Source organism: Hyaloscypha bicolor (genome assembly GCF_002865645.1).
Source record: "Hyaloscypha bicolor E unplaced genomic scaffold K444scaffold_117, whole genome shotgun sequence".
NCBI classification, from domain to species: domain Eukaryota; kingdom Fungi; phylum Ascomycota; class Leotiomycetes; order Helotiales; family Hyaloscyphaceae; genus Hyaloscypha; species Hyaloscypha bicolor.
In genome coordinates, this window is record NW_020194619.1 from 1,617,897 (window position 1) to 1,634,892 (window position 16,996).

At 49.1% G+C, this 16,996-nt stretch overlaps 8 protein-coding genes across 8 annotated transcripts; 4 read left to right on the forward strand and 4 right to left on the reverse strand.

Annotated features, from left to right (window-relative positions):
- Nucleotides 1-163: 163 nt before the first annotated feature.
- K444DRAFT_632341 (uncharacterized protein) lies at nt 164-3,262 on the reverse strand (the record flags this gene model as incomplete). Its single annotated transcript, XM_024883466.1, has 1 exon — nt 164-3,262. The coding sequence occupies one exon, from the start codon at nt 3,260-3,262 to the stop codon at nt 164-166; it is 3,099 nt and encodes a 1,032-aa protein (XP_024734111.1).
- Nucleotides 3,263-3,562: 300 nt separating this feature from the next.
- Nucleotides 3,563-5,001, forward strand: K444DRAFT_665623 (ribosomal protein L22). Its single transcript, XM_024887091.1, has 3 exons — nt 3,563-3,623; nt 3,676-4,473; nt 4,519-5,001. The coding sequence occupies exons 1-3, from the start codon at nt 3,584-3,586 to the stop codon at nt 4,656-4,658; spliced, it is 978 nt and encodes a 325-aa protein (XP_024734112.1). The 5' UTR covers nt 3,563-3,583; the 3' UTR covers nt 4,659-5,001.
- Nucleotides 5,002-5,069: 68 nt separating this feature from the next.
- Nucleotides 5,070-5,874, forward strand: K444DRAFT_665624 (uncharacterized protein; the record flags this gene model as incomplete). The annotated part of the gene is made up of 3 exons (XM_024887092.1): nt 5,070-5,266; nt 5,402-5,537; nt 5,569-5,874. Exons 1-3 carry the CDS (start codon nt 5,118-5,120, stop codon nt 5,872-5,874), a joined length of 591 nt encoding a protein of 196 aa, XP_024734113.1. The 5' UTR covers nt 5,070-5,117.
- A 1,136-nt stretch (nt 5,875-7,010) lies between these two features.
- On the reverse strand, nt 7,011-8,123 carry K444DRAFT_632344 (uncharacterized protein; the record flags this gene model as incomplete). The annotated part of the gene is made up of 4 exons (XM_024883467.1): nt 7,011-7,019; nt 7,096-7,358; nt 7,410-7,561; nt 7,663-8,123. The coding sequence occupies 4 exons, from the start codon at nt 8,121-8,123 to the stop codon at nt 7,011-7,013; spliced, it is 885 nt and encodes a 294-aa protein (XP_024734114.1).
- Nucleotides 8,124-8,949: 826 nt separating this feature from the next.
- On the reverse strand, nt 8,950-10,721 carry K444DRAFT_49244 (uncharacterized protein). The gene is made up of 2 exons (XM_024873221.1): nt 9,790-10,721; nt 8,950-9,736 (listed from the first exon to the last, which is right to left on the reverse strand). Exons 1-2 carry the CDS (start codon nt 10,496-10,498, stop codon nt 9,258-9,260), a joined length of 1,188 nt encoding a protein of 395 aa, XP_024734115.1. The 5' UTR covers nt 10,499-10,721; the 3' UTR covers nt 8,950-9,257.
- Nucleotides 10,722-11,350: 629 nt separating this feature from the next.
- On the forward strand, nt 11,351-12,316 carry K444DRAFT_49294 (uncharacterized protein). The gene is made up of 3 exons (XM_024873229.1): nt 11,351-11,657; nt 11,708-11,778; nt 11,851-12,316. The coding sequence occupies exons 1-3, from the start codon at nt 11,465-11,467 to the stop codon at nt 12,175-12,177; spliced, it is 591 nt and encodes a 196-aa protein (XP_024734116.1). The 5' UTR covers nt 11,351-11,464; the 3' UTR covers nt 12,178-12,316.
- K444DRAFT_49300 (ankyrin) lies at nt 12,141-14,714 on the forward strand. The gene is made up of 2 exons (XM_024873230.1): nt 12,141-13,826; nt 13,929-14,714. Exons 1-2 carry the CDS (start codon nt 12,455-12,457, stop codon nt 14,522-14,524), a joined length of 1,968 nt encoding a protein of 655 aa, XP_024734117.1. The 5' UTR covers nt 12,141-12,454; the 3' UTR covers nt 14,525-14,714.
- A 206-nt stretch (nt 14,715-14,920) lies between these two features.
- K444DRAFT_534905 (glycoside hydrolase family 1 protein) lies at nt 14,921-16,901 on the reverse strand (the record flags this gene model as incomplete). The annotated part of the gene is made up of 4 exons (XM_024875242.1): nt 14,921-15,035; nt 15,128-15,958; nt 16,007-16,331; nt 16,382-16,901. 4 exons carry the CDS (start codon nt 16,899-16,901, stop codon nt 14,921-14,923), a joined length of 1,791 nt encoding a protein of 596 aa, XP_024734118.1.
- Nucleotides 16,902-16,996: the final 95 nt, after the last annotated feature.

Sequence of the window (16,996 nt, forward strand, 5' to 3'; positions counted from 1 at the left end):
TGTCTCCTATTAGGCGGGTTGGTAAAGGGGAGGTGGATGGGCGTTTTACATGATACCAACACTGACTGTCATTGTCGATTTCCATTTCCATGGACAGATCGTTATTTGCAATCGCAAAAATAGAGAAAATTATTATTCTCGTAATTTACAGCGGACATGCGAGCTATTGCGTTCCTCCCTTCACGAACATAGCCTTGAAATCAGCATTGCTCTTCGGCTTCTTATTCTCATTCCCAGTTGTATTAACACCCTCCTCCGAAGTAGCACTTGAGCTAGACGCCGCAGCAGTAGGCTTTGCAGAATATCCCAGTCCCCTCTTGATACCCAAGCCTCCTCGCCCACCTGGACCGGGTCGCCTAACCGGAGCACTGGGCTGTATGAATGCAGGCGGGGCTTTCTTGCCCTGTCCAGTCTGAATCCGATCACTCTTGATCTCCGGCTTCTCAGCAAATAAATCTTTCATTCCGCCTGTGCGAAGTTTGCGTCCCGGCGCAATTTCGTGGTTTTCCAGAGCAAGTGCTGCTTTGCCAGCTGATGCTGCATCGGCATACTCTACGATGGCACCTTGGTGGTCCGGCTTGAGCACTAATTTAACGATCTCGCCGTGAGTCTCTGCAAGAGCGCGAACTCGAGCATCATTGACCGTGTCTGGGATGTTCATTAGAGTGACGGTTCGATTCGTAATCTCCGTTCGAGATGGTGCATGCTGTGCATGAGTTTTCTGATAGCCTTCGGGTGCTGGAGAAGGCGACAAGACCGAATCACCATCTGCCTCCGGGGCTGGCGATGCTGATGATGCTTTTCCTAGGCTGGTAGCGGAGGATTTGAAATTCTTGCCAACAGACATCTCAACATTGAGAACCCTAGACTTCAGCTTCGTCTTATCAAGTTCCAGCGCGGCCGTTGCTTCCTCTTTCTTTTCGAAAGCAATAAAAGCGGCACCCTTGCTTGCACCTGTCAAAGTCTTCAGGATGTTGACTTTTTCAACCTTCCCATACTTCGAGAAAACTTCATTCAGATCCTCCTCGGTGAGGCCGGTGTCCAAACTCGTGACGTGAATTTCTCGGCCTTCTGCCATGGCGCCTTCACGATCCTTTTTGTTGGCAGGGTCCGAGTACTTCGAAACAAGTTTGTAGACACCACCAAGTGGTTGACCATCAAGCTGTGTGGCAGCTGCGGCGGCCTCGACTGTTCTAAATGAAATGTAGACGAATCTTCGATGAGTATTAAACTTGAGACTTGGCCAACGAATACTAAAGATCTCACCGCAATCTTTGAAGAGCTTGCAGAGGTACGCATCATCGGCGGTAGGTGGAAAGTTCGTAACGTAGAGGGTCAGGCCTGTGCCAGGAGTGACCTGAATTTGCTTGTCGACGAAGTATTTGCCATCTCGTAGGAGAGCAGATTGCGCCTCTTCCGGTGTCTTAAACTCTATCAAAGCTGTACTAGAAAGCTTGTCGGGCTCGGGCTTCAAAGTCATACTGTTGATATGACCGTACGCCTTGAAATATTGTCGAGTCTTGTTCTGGGTTACTTCAACTGGCAAATTCGTGACCAGAACCGTCGTATTCTCACGATCGCGTTTCAAATGCTGTTCGCGTAAAGCAGCCTGGTCTTCACTTTTCACCTTCTTTGAAGCAGCACCATCAGTGTCTTCCGACTCTCGCTTCCTTTTTGATACACCGGATGGGGACTCGCCCTCGACGACCTCCTCAACTAGGACTTCGGGTTGAGCATACTGAGCAGCCTCATATTCACGTCTCTTTGCAACCTGTTTCGAGAGCTGGTGAACAGAATTGAGTGCATTCACTAGCCCGACCGCGTCCTCGTAATTATTGCAATGTCTGACGTAGACTTCCATCATCTTCTCTGGCCAATCTAACGTCTTCCGATGTATCGCCTGAATCAGTACTGCGGTGGCGTTCGCGGGCGGTGTGGTTGAAACTCGAACGGTCATCTCCCAGACATAATATTGTTGCCAGAACTCGTAACTATCGGCGTGTGTCTTGACAAGTTTTCTCCAGATACCTCTTGCTTCCTCAAATGAACCTTTTTGCGTAAGATGTTGGATGAAGATCCTCTCGATACGGAAAAGTGGGTCGCCTTTCCACTCCTTGCCATGCCGTCTTTTACCCCATTGTTGGACATCTTCCAGCGCAGTGGGCAACCCCATCTCCGCCACGTCAACATCTTCATCGGTAGCTCCATCTACCATGGTAAGGCGTTTCAGATAGCCACTCCAAGCGATATAAAACTCGACCACACTGCCCATTCCATCACGATCCAAATCTCTCGTGTTTGTAGCCGCATGCTTGATCTGCTCCATAGTCGCGAAAGGCAAGTTCTCTACTTCGGCACAGAGAATATACCGGGACCAGAGAGTTCCTGACCAAGGACAGTGATTCGTGGCTCTCTGGATAACTGGCAGAATAGCAGGCAGTTGTGAGTCTTGAAGTTCTCTTCTCGAGGTCGATAGAAAGACTATGTAGTCATCCCAGACAGCGGAATCCAAGCCCAGGGTTGTGGATGATAATGCTCGTTCGAAAAGTGCGACACAGAGAATCAAGGGACTGGTAGGAACGCCTTTCTTGTTTCGTTTTGAAGCTTGGGCCAACTCCCATTCCAAGTAGCTTCTCATCTCAGACCTCACGGCTTCCTCTTGACCAGACTCTACCGCCCTTTGGAGCTTCAGTTCGTGTGTTTCTCGGTGGCTGTAGAGGTCTTTCGCAGTCTTCGCCAGCTTCGTTGTCTCGACCATCGTAGCCTCCCAAGCAGCCTCTTTGTATTTCGAGATGAAAGTAGAAAACATTTGCGAGGTTTCATCCCACGCCGCTTGCGGTACCTGCAGACGATCGAGGAACAGCTGTTGGACACGTTCGATTTTCTGCTCGTCTGGGGATGCTGCAACCTGCTCCAGTTCGATCGACATCCATCTGTTCCATAGCTCGTGGCTGTCGCTCAGGCGGTATTGAGTTGCCTGGGCCCCTTGCTGCCATACATCTGTCGCAGTCTCGAGCGCGAACAGTTCTTGTCCAAGCATTTGTTCTTCCTCTGGCCAGCCCGCGTCGGCATTCTGGCAGTCGGTATGAAGGGACCAGACCCATTCACAATATGCCAGCCAAAGCTTGTTCGACCACGGCTCTGCAGCGATGGCGCGCTTGTATTGCTCTACAACTCCAACTCTCTGCTCCAGATCACCAGCAGTCCTGCTGAGCTCGTCGACCAGAGCAAGCCATCCGTCCTCTCCAACAGGATCCGTCATGACGAAGGTTCAGTCAGGTGTTCGCGTTATCTAAAGACGCAGAAGTAAATAATCGAAGGCCAGGTGGATCGTGGAGGAGCGGAGTTACCATTTCAAAGTTGATACTTCGAATGCAACACAAGGAAAGGAAAGGAGTCACGGATCAGCAGTCGTGAATTAAAAAGTTATCGACCTCACCTCACATACTCTTTTAGATCTGCGCCAGAGCTGTAATGCCGACCGAAAAAGGAAGGCGGTGAGGCCGCACGTGATCACAAGCATCGAAGACAACTTTTTGCTTCGACGCCTCGAATGAGAAGCAGAGCAGCATCAACAATCACAATGAGCTTGAACCTGCCATCGCGGCGAGTTGTGAGGCAGGGTATGTATCAATGGCCCTCCGAAGATGCTCCAGACAGCTAATTGGCGAGCAGTAGCAACCACTGCTCTCTCGTCGAATCCATCCCTCCCCTTCCTCTTACCATGTATCCAACGACGAACAGCATGGATGCTGAAGAATAAAGGCACCGACGTTGATCCCAAGGCGAAGCCTCAGAATCCCTTGACAGAAGAATTCTTGAGACGGAAACCTAAGCAGGTACAACAAATTAAGGGCGATCTCGCGTCATCATCCATTTTCGAGGATGAGGAAATCGCTGGTCCGAAACCGAACCAGATAGACATTGCGGGCAATGGAGAAGGGAAGGAGCAGCTCCTTGCGCGAGATCCCAAAACGATGGCAGCTGCGCTGGATCCCGATCCAGAGGGGCGACGACGATGGGAGCGCAAGATGGTGATTAGGGAGATTGTTAAACGGGGTCGACTGTCAAGGGCACAAATGTTGAAGAGGCAGGAGAGAGAGCTGTTGTCTAAGAGTCACGATTTTAAGACTTCGGTCAAGAAGCTTGTTCCTTTGGCGAAGCAGATTACTGGCAAGACTCTCGAGGAAGCTATCATTCAGATGCGATTTTCAGCGAAAAAGGTTGCGGTGGAGGTTAAAGAACATCTTGAGCATGCCAAGAACGAGGCAATTGTCAAGAGAGGTATGGGTCTAGGCGGGAAGAAAGATTTCAGTCCCGTCAAGATTCAGACGAAGGATGGGAAGCGTGTCAATGTTGATGATCCGACCAGGCTGTATGTTTCTCAGGCTTGGTGTGGCAAGGGTCGGTATACAGAGGAGCCGGATTATCGAGCAAGAGGTCGGATCAATGTGATGAAGAATCGAACTACAAGTAAGCGTCTCCCCGGTTATTAATGTTCAGGTCTAACAAATGTAGGTTTAACTGTCATTTTGAAGGAAGAAGCTACCCGGGTTCGACTCCATAACGAGCGGGAGGAGAAAGAGAAGAACAAGAAAGTCTGGGTGCAACTGCCGAATCGACCTATCACTGCTCAAAGGCAGTACTATTCATGGTAGATGTAGATATGTTGAGATGAGATGGCATCTGTACGGTTATTTGTTTGTATCATAGAGGGTGCTCGGGTTCGTTATACTAGACCAGTCCCCAAGCGTTTCTCTTACGTGCTCACCTACTTTTTGTTCCCCACACTTCACGACTTTTGCAATATCTGAATCACCTTGCGGACCCGACTTGTGCCGGAAGGGTCTCGGTGCCCGAAGAATAGGATCCAAGGTTAGGGATCCCAAAGTTAGAAGTGTCCTGGCCGTATTAATATGGACTGGACTGAATTATATATAGTCTTTTCTTCTATACTGCGATAATTTCATCATTTTAGTTTTGCCACAAAAATCACACACCAATAATAACAGGTACTGCCCATGAAACAAATACCTCCTTGATCTAGACTAACACTCAATAGAAAATCTCTCGGCATTTTTTACTCCATAGGCTTTCAGGCACAAGAGCCACCCAAAATGGCACCAATCGAACTTGCAACACTCGGCACTCCCGTCCTTGCCCTTCTATCTCGTGCAATCGAACCAATGCTGCGCCAGACTTTCGCCCAGCCACCTGACTCTCCGGCCTCGGATTCCGACTCTATCTTGGACTCAATACCATCGAAGTAATTGACACACACCTGGACACTTCATTCACAGTGACCATCTGTGGGCCAGCCATGATGACTCTCTATAACCGGTACACGACTGTCGCTGGTGTATGCATAGCCTTGTTGCACTGTACTTCACCGCCATGATAGTAGTTACGATGGCTTTGCAAGCGAGCTTTTACTGGTCTTGGGGGAACGGATGGGAAAATTGGCGGGTTGGCGGGCCGCGTATTGGATGTGGGGTCCCATCGAGGAAGATAGTGGCGAGATTGATCTCGCGAAGGGTGTCAGTCTCTCTTCGACTCTCCCTCCACCAGAGTCCCCTAAAATCGTGGTCGTGTAGCCAGCGCCCTATCGGAGATGGTATCACCAGCCCAGATGCCCAAGCCAACTTTGGTACAACCAACACCCAATCCAGACCAAGGCACCAAAAGTGCGTGATCCGGAGACCAACCTATCCGACGACCACCCGAGTTGAGCTCCAGGAACGGCGAGTTCGGCTCCTCGCGCTGAATCTTAGGAGACAAAAAGCAAAGCCATCACCGCGCTCTACGATTACCCGCTGGGCGAGCTCCGGAACTTCTGCACTTTTAATCCGAAAACGAACACGATTACTGCCATGAGAAAGAATCAAGTATTCCCAGTCCGACAGTTCTGAGACAAGCGGGGCTAGAGGTGCTTTGGCTGCCGATCAAATTTCCAAGAGAAAAGGAGTGATGCAAGATAGCACTGGAGGCCGAGAGAACATTCAGGTTTGACGAGAGCTTGATTTGATGGAAGAGTGAGGAATCTTTCTCGGGATTGGGTTTCGGCTGAGAAAGAGACTCTGATTCCTGGCTAGTAGGAGTACTGGTATGATTTGTTTGCGTCAGTTGTGGTAGGAGGGAGTAACAATTGAGCTTCTCGTACCTTGCGGTTGCCATTCACCTTGTCCACCTTTTCATGCAACCTCCATGATTTCTCCATCGTTTATATCCTGACGCACCTCAAGGAAGTTTTAGTCAGCCGGGCCTGCAGATTGCAGCCGTGACGGAAGATCAGGACTGAGATCAGTTGTTCCTGCTATTCCACGCCTCTCTGTCGAGTTCTCTCCAAGGATATATTTTCCCCGGCAAGTGTGCCACCGGGCGTAGTGGAGTGAAGCGCAAACTACCGGAGATTCAACTCTCCCACTTTCATCGCTTCTATGGATTTTCCATGTATGTTCTTAAAATGCGGGGGAGTGAGGGACGGGAAGTGACAACAAGCTGTGTTGCAGAATGGAAGCGGAACTGACCGGCTTGGAGTCTGAGACTTTTCAAGCATGAATTTTGTGAACTTTGGAGAGGTTGTAGTTCGACATGTGATAAAACACTTAGTGTAAGTTTGCTAAAGCCATGGGGAGGTAACTTTATACTAGTCCTGCTCTTGTATCAACTGTCTGAGTACTCTCGTGCCATACACAATGATATCCACCAAAACCAGCCATCTCGGGACTTTTCCTGCCATGTCTGCAACGGTGTGTAGTGTCTCTGATGTAAACTTCCGCAAACTTGCTCGATCCCAGATTCGAGCCTGAACAAAGATATTCAGATGTAAGACACCCATAACTTCAAAGGCCAAGCACAAGCGATGCCATGACAATAGACCTATTTTTATTTACGAGGCCTTGACATCTGTGTGAGCGGGAGATAACCGATTCAAGGATAAGCACATACAAGCATGGGAACGTATTCTTCTTACCTCTTTCTCCTCTGAAAGGTATTGATATCCAGTCCAGTTACTTTGTCTGCAACAGATAAAGCTTTGTACGAAAACAAAATGTGGAGTCCGTGGCCGCCGCTCGGGGAGATGGGTATACCTACATATGAATCTATTTCATCACACAGTGACACCGCCTTGAGATCTGCGATGACACTGGCGAGCTCGTTGAATGTTATACCGTGGTATGGAGGCTCCTGAATCGGCCAAACCCCTGCTGCCGACAATCCCTTGATAAGAGATCCAAGGACCATAGCATCATATGCGGATCCACAAATGACATTGATTCCTCGGTATCTTTCGATGACTTGCTTGATGAAATCAAATAGCTTGGATATATTTGCCGCCCGGTTTCTTGCGACCATTTCTATTCAAAGGTTAGCATTTTTCTAATCATGTAAAAAGTTGGGAAACTTACCTAGGACTTTCTCTGGAATTGGAAGATCGGTCACCTCATCAGTGAAATTGGCACGGCAACCAATAATGGCTGCTCTTGTAATTGCGGCGAACTCTTTCTCTCTTCCAAAAACCCAAGATATGGCCATCCATCTTTGAGTGCTCTGCTTTTGGCTGTGGCAATGGACTCTCGGAAGTTCCTCTTTCTTGAGAACGTGATCGATCCAAGAATCGGAGCATAATCCAACTTCTTCCTCCATTTGATATTTATCCACCAGTATTGCGAGTTGGTCAACATTTCCATGTCAACCTGCTTGGGGACAAGACTATTGCGGCCATGTATGATGTCCGGTACGATGACCATTACGGCTTGATCATCATCCGGCAGGTCGACTTCAATTTGACCAGCAGCATTTCGCTGCATTCCTTCCTTGAAACGTCCAGGCTGCAGCATGACTTTGAAGACCGGCGAGGCTAGAATCATGTGTTTTGACGAGACTATCATACTGATCTTTTCCGCTTCCCCAGCTGGTGCAGTTAGTTTTGAGAACTCCCGCTTGCGTTTCTTGCTTCTCTTGCTGGGTGGACCGGCAGCGCTTTTAGGAGAACCTTCGGTAGCATCTTTACCAATCCCCTCGGTAGTCTGTGGGCTCGCCGCATTCGTTGTTGCCGTCGGCTTTGAAAGAACCAGGACCAAGTCTCCGTCGGGATCAAAGGTGTATCGAGTGGAAGGCATTGCGAAGCCGTGGCGATTGACGCAGAGCGAGTTCCCCTTTGCGTTAATTGATTCGGCTGCAGCCTCCTATCACAGCCGATTCCGTGGACTTCGTGCGCTCTGGGCAGCAGAGATTGCGGTGAGCATCTACACAGAGATGAGTAAGCGACTGAAAACGGGATTGCTTGATTAATACCTAGTGTTGTGGAATTTTCGATCGTAGAGGCTGTAGTTTGCAGTTGCGAAGCTGTTCAGGGAAGTTTTGTTGACTTTCAGGGCCAGCTTCGGCTATCCCACAGCGCTAGCGCGCCATTAGCTTAGGGGGTCCTGCCGCCCCTAGAACCGACATCGAAAAGGTCTCCTTTTCCCCTTCCGATTTAGATATGTGGCATAACGGGGCGACGATTGCTCGACGCCCCCGATCGATTTCAACTCCCTCCAAGGAACGAATTTCTGGATTGCTGAGGGTGCGTTTGTCAATTCGAAATGGCAGGCGCCCGAGGATAGAGTTAGCAGGAGGAAGGTGCGGCCAAGTTACCGCGGAGGAATGGGGAAACGGGAAGGGCGAGGGAGGCGAGTGCAATTATCAGGGCGTTGTTGCTGTCGAGGGTATGGGGAGTGGATGGTGTCTGGTATGAGAGATGATTAATTACTCTTGCAACGTACCACGTAAGTTCTTGGCGAAGAGCATTGCATGGAAAATACAATTGTATACATTCTGGAAAGCAAGCCAAAATACCTGGCTGACATTGGTGGGTATATAAATACAACTGAAACTCCGTGTCTCAGGCGGGGGGTCCTGTCCCAGCGCCGCGGGGCGAGGCTGCTGGTGATGGGGAAAGGGACCTCGACGACTCAGCCCCCTGCCATTTGCTATAGCTCGACCTTCCCTGGCTCTAGTAAAAGCGTTTGCTGTGGACTTACTTACAATCTTGTTTGAACCATGAATCAAACAAAGGAGGATCTTTACTCCTCCTTCATGTACTGTTGCGGCCGGTATCCGGTCGATCCATTTTGAACATCGGCCGTTGCCAGGACCTTGAGGATTCTGAACCAATGATCTGGGGGATAGAAGGTGCCGTGTCGCTGTTGATCAAAGAGTTGGTCAACATAGCGATATATCTGCACGGGAAACCATGCAAAGGAGAAATACGATCATTCTGTTTGGAGAATTGGCCAGTGCTCCACAAAGGCGTCCTTCTTGAAAGGGCCTTTCCTTGGTTCCTTGAACGCCTTGAGGTCCAATCCGTTAATATTTGCTTCGAGAGCATCCATTTGGGCGCAAATCGACTGCTTGACTCCATGTGACGGCACAATGTTGAGGTTTCCCGAACTGTACTGGGAGAATGGCTCCTCGCACAAGGCGGTGATCTCTAACAATCGTGCCCTGGTAATGATGCCAGAGAAAGTATGCCCGGTATAGGGATGGGATGGAGGCGGCCACAAGCCGTTCGCAGAAGCACTTTTCAACAAAGAACCAAGAATGAGTCCGTCACATGCGGTGTTCTTCTTGATTCGATTGCCTGGCCAGAACGTGCGACAGTGCTGCATGGGGCCTTGATACTTCATGATGGTGTATTCAACAACAGCAATTGCATCTTGAATACCCTTCCGTCGAGCGTCCGAGATTGCTGCTGTAAATTCGTCAGATTACCGATTTGATTTTAGAAGATTTGCTGAGACTTGCCAAACACAGGTTGTGGAATCGGAAGATGCGACTCATGGGCCCCAAATAAGTCTGTGCTCCCACGCATAGCAATCCGGGAGATTTGCTTGAATATGTCCGCTAACCCAAACACCCAGGAGATGTTTAACCAGGCTAGGAGGTCAGCGGTAAAGAACATAGGCACAGACGACTTCAAAGTGCTCATCCAGAGCTCAACGCACAGCTCAACAACTTCTAGCATCTGGTATTTATCAACGAGAACCGACAATTCTGTCATGATCCTCAGGTTGACTTGGCGGGGTACCTGTCGCACGCGTCCATGGATAATATCGAGCAGAATTCTGAGTGCTGCAGGATCGTCATCCGGTAATTCCACCTTGACTTTACCTGACGAGCGAAGTGTGTCTCCTTCTTTGAAGTTATTATGTTGTAACATCGCCTTGAAAACAGGAGATGCAAGCATCAGGTGCTTTGATGACACCAACATATGTATTTCTTTCTGGGCTTTTGGCGATTCAAGTTCTGGTGGTGGTGATTCAATAGAATCGCCATCGAAACGGGATAGCGTCGTAGAAGCAATCATGTCCGGAAGAGACAATTGAGTTGCTGTCTGTTCGATTGCTCCGCCGTCTAGCCCATCGCTCCCCGTCGAGTCGTCATTCTCGTTGCTGTCAGCTAGCACCAGCAGCAGGTCTCCATCCGGATCGAAGGACAGAAGTTCGACAGCCATTCTAACACCTCACGGTGAATAATTCTATCTGTCCATATATTTATGGAAGATGTTATCGCCAACTTGTTCTGTTTTGCTGTTGGGTACCGGGATCGCGGTCGAGCACTGCCCGTGCAGTGTGGTTCGAGGGGTTCGAGAACACGAGGAGACAAAGTTGTGATTCAGGTGTCCTACTCGATTGAATTAGACCATATGCCAAACACTTTCAGGTTGAGGAACTTGCTGTTCATGATAGATAGCGAAGAGGGGAACTGCTCGAGGTGGCGAAAATAGGGTTCAGCCGAAGCTGATTGGCAAGGCTACGCTAGGCGAAAGAAGGAGACCTCTACGACATCTCTTCATCCTCATCTCACATCAAGCTTTCTTCACTGCATTATACCCCCGTCAAGCACAAAACCCATAACTTGATCCAAATAATGAATTCTGAATCCCGGCCATCGAGATCTTCTACTTCTAGAACCTCCTGCATCACGCGCGGCCATTTACTCGCAGGCATAAATATCGATGTACTAGATTCCCATGGAAGCCAGGTTACTGACACCTTGACCGACAGCATTTACATTGCGTCTCACCTGACCCTTGTCACATGCTTTTGGCGTAAAAAAAATTTAGAAAGAAAGAAAGTAAGAAAGAAAGCAAGCATGCCTGATTTGAACGGGTACAGCTTTCTCGAACGATCACGAGATTTGCTTGCTTGGACAGGCAGGTCTCTTCTCTGGGGTTCCCCGAGCATATAGGGCGGCAACAAGCGGTCATTGGGCCTAGGATGGATTGAAATAGCGTACAGTATAGCCAGGGTGCTTCCAACACCAGCAACAACAGAATGATTTGTCATCATACCCCTTAATGCTCCCCTGAAGCACTCCCACGTTTCAGCAAAGCCAGCAACGACAATCCGAATCTCAAGACGACGGAACTTCAAGATAGCGGGATAGTGGAGCTCCCAAAGTTTTCACAGCAGATACCATGGAAGCCGTGCTCCCCCCTAGATATACTGTTCAATCGGCTCGCAATCCATTCCGCCGCCCTCGAGCCGAGACAGTTGACTCTTGTCTTAAATACAGCCTTGGGGGAGAACCGAGGACAATAAACGCTACCAGGTACAGGATCTACCAGTCCATCTTCGATCGGTCTTGCTCAGAGCCATACCTCATTTCAGGTAACTAAATTACACCTCTTTCTGTGACTTCAATAATTGATATAAGACAGAGAACGTGGCGATCAAAGTGCTGCGGTTATCGGCACTGCAGGATGAGGTTCTGGGAGTTCTCTGGGATGATGTGAGTTCTCTTTCCTGGATGGGCAAAATTTCGGCAGCTTGTGTATATGAAGACTCTAATGATGCTTTGCAGGCTCTCAACGCGACCTTTGAATGTTCATCGTCAGTTGAACCCAGAGAAGAGTTTCTCAAGAAGGATGAGTTCTTGATAATTCTTGCTGGTCTTCAGAGGCAGCTTGGACTTGATGACGAATCGTTCAAAGAGAGGCTTTCAAATCGCGATGAAGCAGATCCCGCGCAAGTAAGATCCTCCGGTGGGGAAGTAACTTCGCTCGATCCTCAGAAAACTCCTCTTCTGAATTTGCAAGTCTTTGCCGTCAGTGAGGATGTCGAGCAGGACGTTGCACAGAAGAGAATAGTATCTTCCCCCAATTCAACAAAAGCTCTGAGACAGCAGTAGGCAATGATCACCCCTACGCAGACGGCTTTACCGAATACTCTTTAGCTTTTTACCATCCAACGCCTCCAGCTGTGGTAATATTTGGCAATGATGTGAAGTCAACAGTAGTTGATCAATCTGGGATTGGAAAGAGCTCCCCACTACAACTCGAATCTAGGAATCTCGCGGGACAGTTTCTGATTGGGTTTGCCGTACCTGCACCCTACACAACCCCGTGGAATACCTTGCTTGTAGTGCATGCGCTACAGAACGCCCCCAAGAACAGTACTCAAAACTGATGGCAGAGAGTAGCGAGAAAAGTTCAACAGCTCAAACGGCATCGATGCACCAACGGGATTCATTCAAAGAGCCAAGTGTCGAATCGCGGGAAAAAGAAGTTAATTTCGAAGGAGCAGAGAAGGAAGCTGACCGATTTTCTCGGACACTTCCCGAGATTGTACCAATAAGGTGGACGAAAAATAATTCATTGCCAACTCACGCCGCCCGTGTGGGTGTACAAAATACAACTTTTCACCCATCACCCGGTATATATGAGATCGATACATCAATCACTACCTCAGCTAGCGACGCTGAAGCACGCTCTCTCGCCACTGCTCTAGAGCCAAAGAAGAGGATGTTCAGTGTCAAAGGACTTCGCCACAATATTTTGCAACAAAACTTGGAGAATTCGGATCAAGTCGCCAGTGGTTTCTTACTCCAGACTTTGGCACAGGTACTCGAGGATGCTGCATCCGCCGGGAACCTGCCCCTTGTTGCTTCTGCTTTAGATTTGGGCGCGGATGTAAACTACTCATCGCGCAAGAATAAGGAATGCCATCTTGCGCTTCCTCGAGCGGCTGCAGTAAAGCATGAACCTGTCGTTGAATACCTTTTGAGAATGGGAGCCAATAGGGACACGGCCGCCTCCGCGTTGTATGCGGCCATCAATCACAAAGCCACCGGAATTGCTATGAAACTCGTTCCGCGTGCAGACTTCAACAAGATGTGGAAATCTACGCGTTTCAAAGACTTGCCTCACAATGTATACGAGTCTCCCGTTGCAGCGCTTGTTGGAATGGACGAGGAAAGTCGACGCAAAATACTGCGCCTGATGATGGAACAACCAAGTTTCGATGCGGAAAGTCCTGCAATGTCATTCGTTGAAAACATAGACGAACTGTCCAGTCCCAAAAGTAGTGGAATGACGGTCCTCGGGTGTTTTGCTGCATTCACCGATTTAGCTACCGTCGAATTTCTGCTTCAGCAGCTAGGGCAGACCAACAATGTGCAGAAACGTCCAAACACAAGCCAATACAGAGATTCTCTCTGTTGCATTAGCAGTACTTATTGGCAACGAGAGCCTGCTGACGCACTGAAGATGGCCAGCCTTTTACTGGACCACGGAGCTCACGCTGGAGCGACTGTCTCAATCCCAGGACAACGCAAGAACGAATATTCCGCCCTGACTCCAGCAATCAAGGGAGGAAGCCTAGACGGTGTACGGCTTTTGTTGAAGCATGGCACGAATCCTGAGTCTTCCATGTACGTTGCTGAAAATTATCCGCATGACCACCTTTCTCCGTTAAGTTATGCGGTATTTTGCGGCGCCGTTGGCATATGTCGTGCTCTCGTGGAAAGTGGAGCAGTGCCGAATCGCGTGAATGTAGATGGTAGGTCGCCACTCTATTACGCATGCATTAGTAGAAAGCTTGAACTGGTGCAATACCTTCTCTCCTTCAACGTGAAGCACAACGATATCAACGAATGTCTAGAAGCAGCGGTTGAGTCGAACAATCTAGAAATCGTTGGTGTATTGATACACGTCCATGGTGCAAGCGCAACTCCTCAGGTATGGGAACGGGCAATGTTAGTCAAGCACACTCCCAAAGAACAAAGTTCTTCTATCGAGATCATCGACCTTCTACTGTCAACAAAAACGAAATCGAATCCCTTCCGCAGAGCCTGGATCCTCGCAGCAATCGACAGCAAAAACTTCTCCGGGCTCCACAGAGTTCTCGAGATGCGAAATAAGAATCTAGGTTTCGACGTCAACGAGGTGTTTCAGGATCCGCGGTGGTCTAATGTCTCCAACACTGTCAAATCCTCGACCCTCTTACCGAGGTCTGGATTTGCTATCAAGAGAGACGATCTATACAACTGCCTGGCTTACGCGGAAGAGAAAGATGCCAGTGACATCGTTGCTTTGTTGAAAAGCTATTGGTGGACGAGCAAGAAGAGATGCGGGCCAGATTCCGAGGCCAGGTTCGGTAGTAGATATGGTTGTTCCAGCAAGCCACCACACACGCGTCGGGGAGAAAGGCTTCCGATGGATGAGAAAGAAGTAATGCAGGTCAGGGCGGGACGCTAACTTCGATTATAATTGGCTCGCTCAGAGTCTGCGAATACCCTCACTCGAATATCTCAAAAAGTTGCGGTTTCTATCGACGTCAGTTCAAATCGTATCTCGCTTAAAAAAGGGGCGGATTCGCTGCAGGATGAACACTTGAAAGGGCTCGAGCAATGACTTGACTTTTAAAGCCGCGGCGATTTTACAGTCTAACTACATGTTATTCAATATTTGATTGCAGTTGAGTAGAACAGATTTGGAGTATGGGAAGTGCTTGTACTGTAAATGTCTAATTTTTGCTGCCACGTGACATGGTCACAGGTTCAACATTCAGAGAGGACCCATTCAAAAGGAGCTGCACAAGCTTTTGAAAGCTATGATAGTATAAAGGTCAGGTCTATCTACCGTAACCTAGTTCTATGAAGATACAAAGTGAGGAGTAACAGGATCTGTACCATACAACTTGAATGCATTGACATACTCAAAGAAACTCGCCTTATAGGCGCGTTCCTGAGTCGTAAGGTTGACATATCTATGAAATCGTTAGCAGCTGTATCCCTCACACCATAGTTCATCCTCCCAAATGAATACAGGAGAAATAAGGAGAAGGAGAAGAAGACTTACTGCACCCCAAACTTATCCTGATAGCCCGAATTCCACTCCAAATTATCCACAATACTCCAAGCCAGCGTCCCCACCACATTAACACCCTCACTAATCGCCATCAAAATAGCCTCCATATACTCCCTGTAGTAACTACTCCTAATTGGATCAAACTGTATATCCGCCTTGAGCGTCTTCAGCACTTCAAACGGCTCCGCGAATCCGAACTCGGTAATGGCGATGCCGCCGGACGGGTGCCAGGTGTCGTGGATGTAGCGCAGGAAGAGCGGCACCCAGTCGGTCGCTTTGTGCAACCAGGGCGAGAGCGGGTCCGCGGCTGGCCCGACATTCCAGCCGCCGTCGGCGGTGGTGTAAGAGTAGGTTGTATTAGCGCAGGAGGGGTAGAGGGGGTGTGAGGTGTTGGAGGTGCAGGCTTGGATTCCGGAATCCGGGGCCATGTAGAATTGAGATGTATACGCATCGTGTGCGTAAACATCAGAGGTACCATTGATCATCGATTTCTCCTCATCAGTAAATTCAGGTAAGAATCCGGAGACGAAATCCTTCAAGTATTTGGGATAGTCTCCGGTGAGAAAAGTCGGGTTGGCGAACCATCCCTCGTTGAAATCCCATGCTCGCTGGACGGCGACAGCGTCTTCGCTAGAGTTCGTGAGAGGAATCTTGTACCCGCCGTTGGTTTTGAATGAAACTGTGCCGTTGATTCCCATGGATTTGGCGAGGTGGTACGTTTTAGAGTGAGCTAGGAGCACGTGATGACCGCACCAAAATGGCTGCTGGATTTTGGGGATTAAGGTGTTGGTGAAGTAATGGTCCGGTAAAGGGTAGTTGTTACTGGTAACATTAGCTGACATTTAGTATTCTAGGAGAACCCGAACTCACCAAAATACAATTGGCTCGTTGACAGTAAACCAGCGAGGGACCTTGTTTCCATAACGGCCAAATACAACCTTGGCGTAGGCGACGAAATCGTCAACGATTTGAGGTCCTAACCAGCCACCATAGGTGTTCTGGAGGTTCAAAGGCAAGTCCCAGTGATAGAGAGTGACGGCTGGCTCAACTCCAAACTCAATACATGTGTTGATAACGTCGTCGTAATGAGCAAGTGCCAGCCCATTGACAGGACCATTTCCAAATGGGAAGACTCGTGACCAGCTGATTGAGAAGGAGTACGTCTTCACCCCGAGAGCAGCAATGCGTGCAATATCTATCTTTAAATCAATCACCGGATCTCCAGAACAGACTTCCGAATCTCACCTTGCTTGTACAAATAATACTGATTATCAGCAACATCACCCGTCTGATTCGCAACCGTATAGCCAGTCACACGATGCAGCAAAACATCCCAAATAGACGGCCCTCTCCCTTCCGCCTTCGCAGCGCCCTCAACCTGATACGCAGCACTGGCAACACCCCACCAAAAGCCCGCTGGAAACTTCCAGCTCTCATTCTTGCTCGCCATTGGGATTTGTTGACCGGATGGAAAAGAGCTGTAGAAGAGTCCAGGGGGCGGGATCAGCTCATGGGTGGGGATTGGTGTTGCAGAGACAGTGGTGTTCACTGCGGCTGTGGAAACGGGTCCCACGAAGAGATTCCAGAGGTCTTCTACGTGGAGGGTTAGGGCAGTGGTAAAAGCTGCCGGGTTTGCGACTGTGCTTCCGCTGAGTGCTGTTGCCGTGGTAGGAGTGGGGATGATGGTGGTTGGAAGAGGTGAGCTAGAGTTCTGGCAGGCTGCCAACCCCGCCAGCATTGACAATGAGAGTAGTGAGGGCTTCATGATGCCTCTCGGTTTCTTGGTTGACTATGAAGCACAATAAAAATGTTAAGATAGCATGAATACTCACATATGACAGCCCATGAAGACTAGAAATA

Bases quoted from the DNA above. Each gene is read 5' to 3' on its own strand.
- K444DRAFT_665623 (XM_024887091.1), top strand. From the start codon at position 3,584: ATGAGCTTGAACCTGCCATCGCGGCGAGTTGTGAGGCAGG. The intron at 3,624-3,675 runs GTATGTATCAAT...ATTGGCGAGCAG, and splicing joins GCGGCGAGTTGTGAGGCAGG to TAGCAACCACTGCTCTCTCG. The intron at 4,474-4,518 runs GTAAGCGTCTCC...TAACAAATGTAG, and splicing joins GATGAAGAATCGAACTACAA to GTTTAACTGTCATTTTGAAG.
- K444DRAFT_49244 (XM_024873221.1), bottom strand. From the start codon at position 10,498: ATGGCTGTCGAACTTCTGTCCTTCGATCCGGATGGAGACCTGCTGCTG. The intron at 9,737-9,789 runs GCAAGTCTCAGC...ACGAATTTACAG, and splicing joins GATTCCACAACCTGTGTTTG to CAGCAATCTCGGACGCTCGA.
- K444DRAFT_49294 (XM_024873229.1), top strand. From the start codon at position 11,465: ATGGAAGCCGTGCTCCCCCCTAGATATACTGTTCAATCGGCTCGCAAT. The intron at 11,658-11,707 runs GTAACTAAATTA...GATATAAGACAG, and splicing joins AGAGCCATACCTCATTTCAG to AGAACGTGGCGATCAAAGTG. The intron at 11,779-11,850 runs GTGAGTTCTCTT...GATGCTTTGCAG, and splicing joins TGGGAGTTCTCTGGGATGAT to GCTCTCAACGCGACCTTTGA.
- K444DRAFT_49300 (XM_024873230.1), top strand. From the start codon at position 12,455: ATGGCAGAGAGTAGCGAGAAAAGTTCAACAGCTCAAACGGCATCGATG. The intron at 13,827-13,928 runs GTAGGTCGCCAC...ACGAATGTCTAG, and splicing joins GAATCGCGTGAATGTAGATG to AAGCAGCGGTTGAGTCGAAC.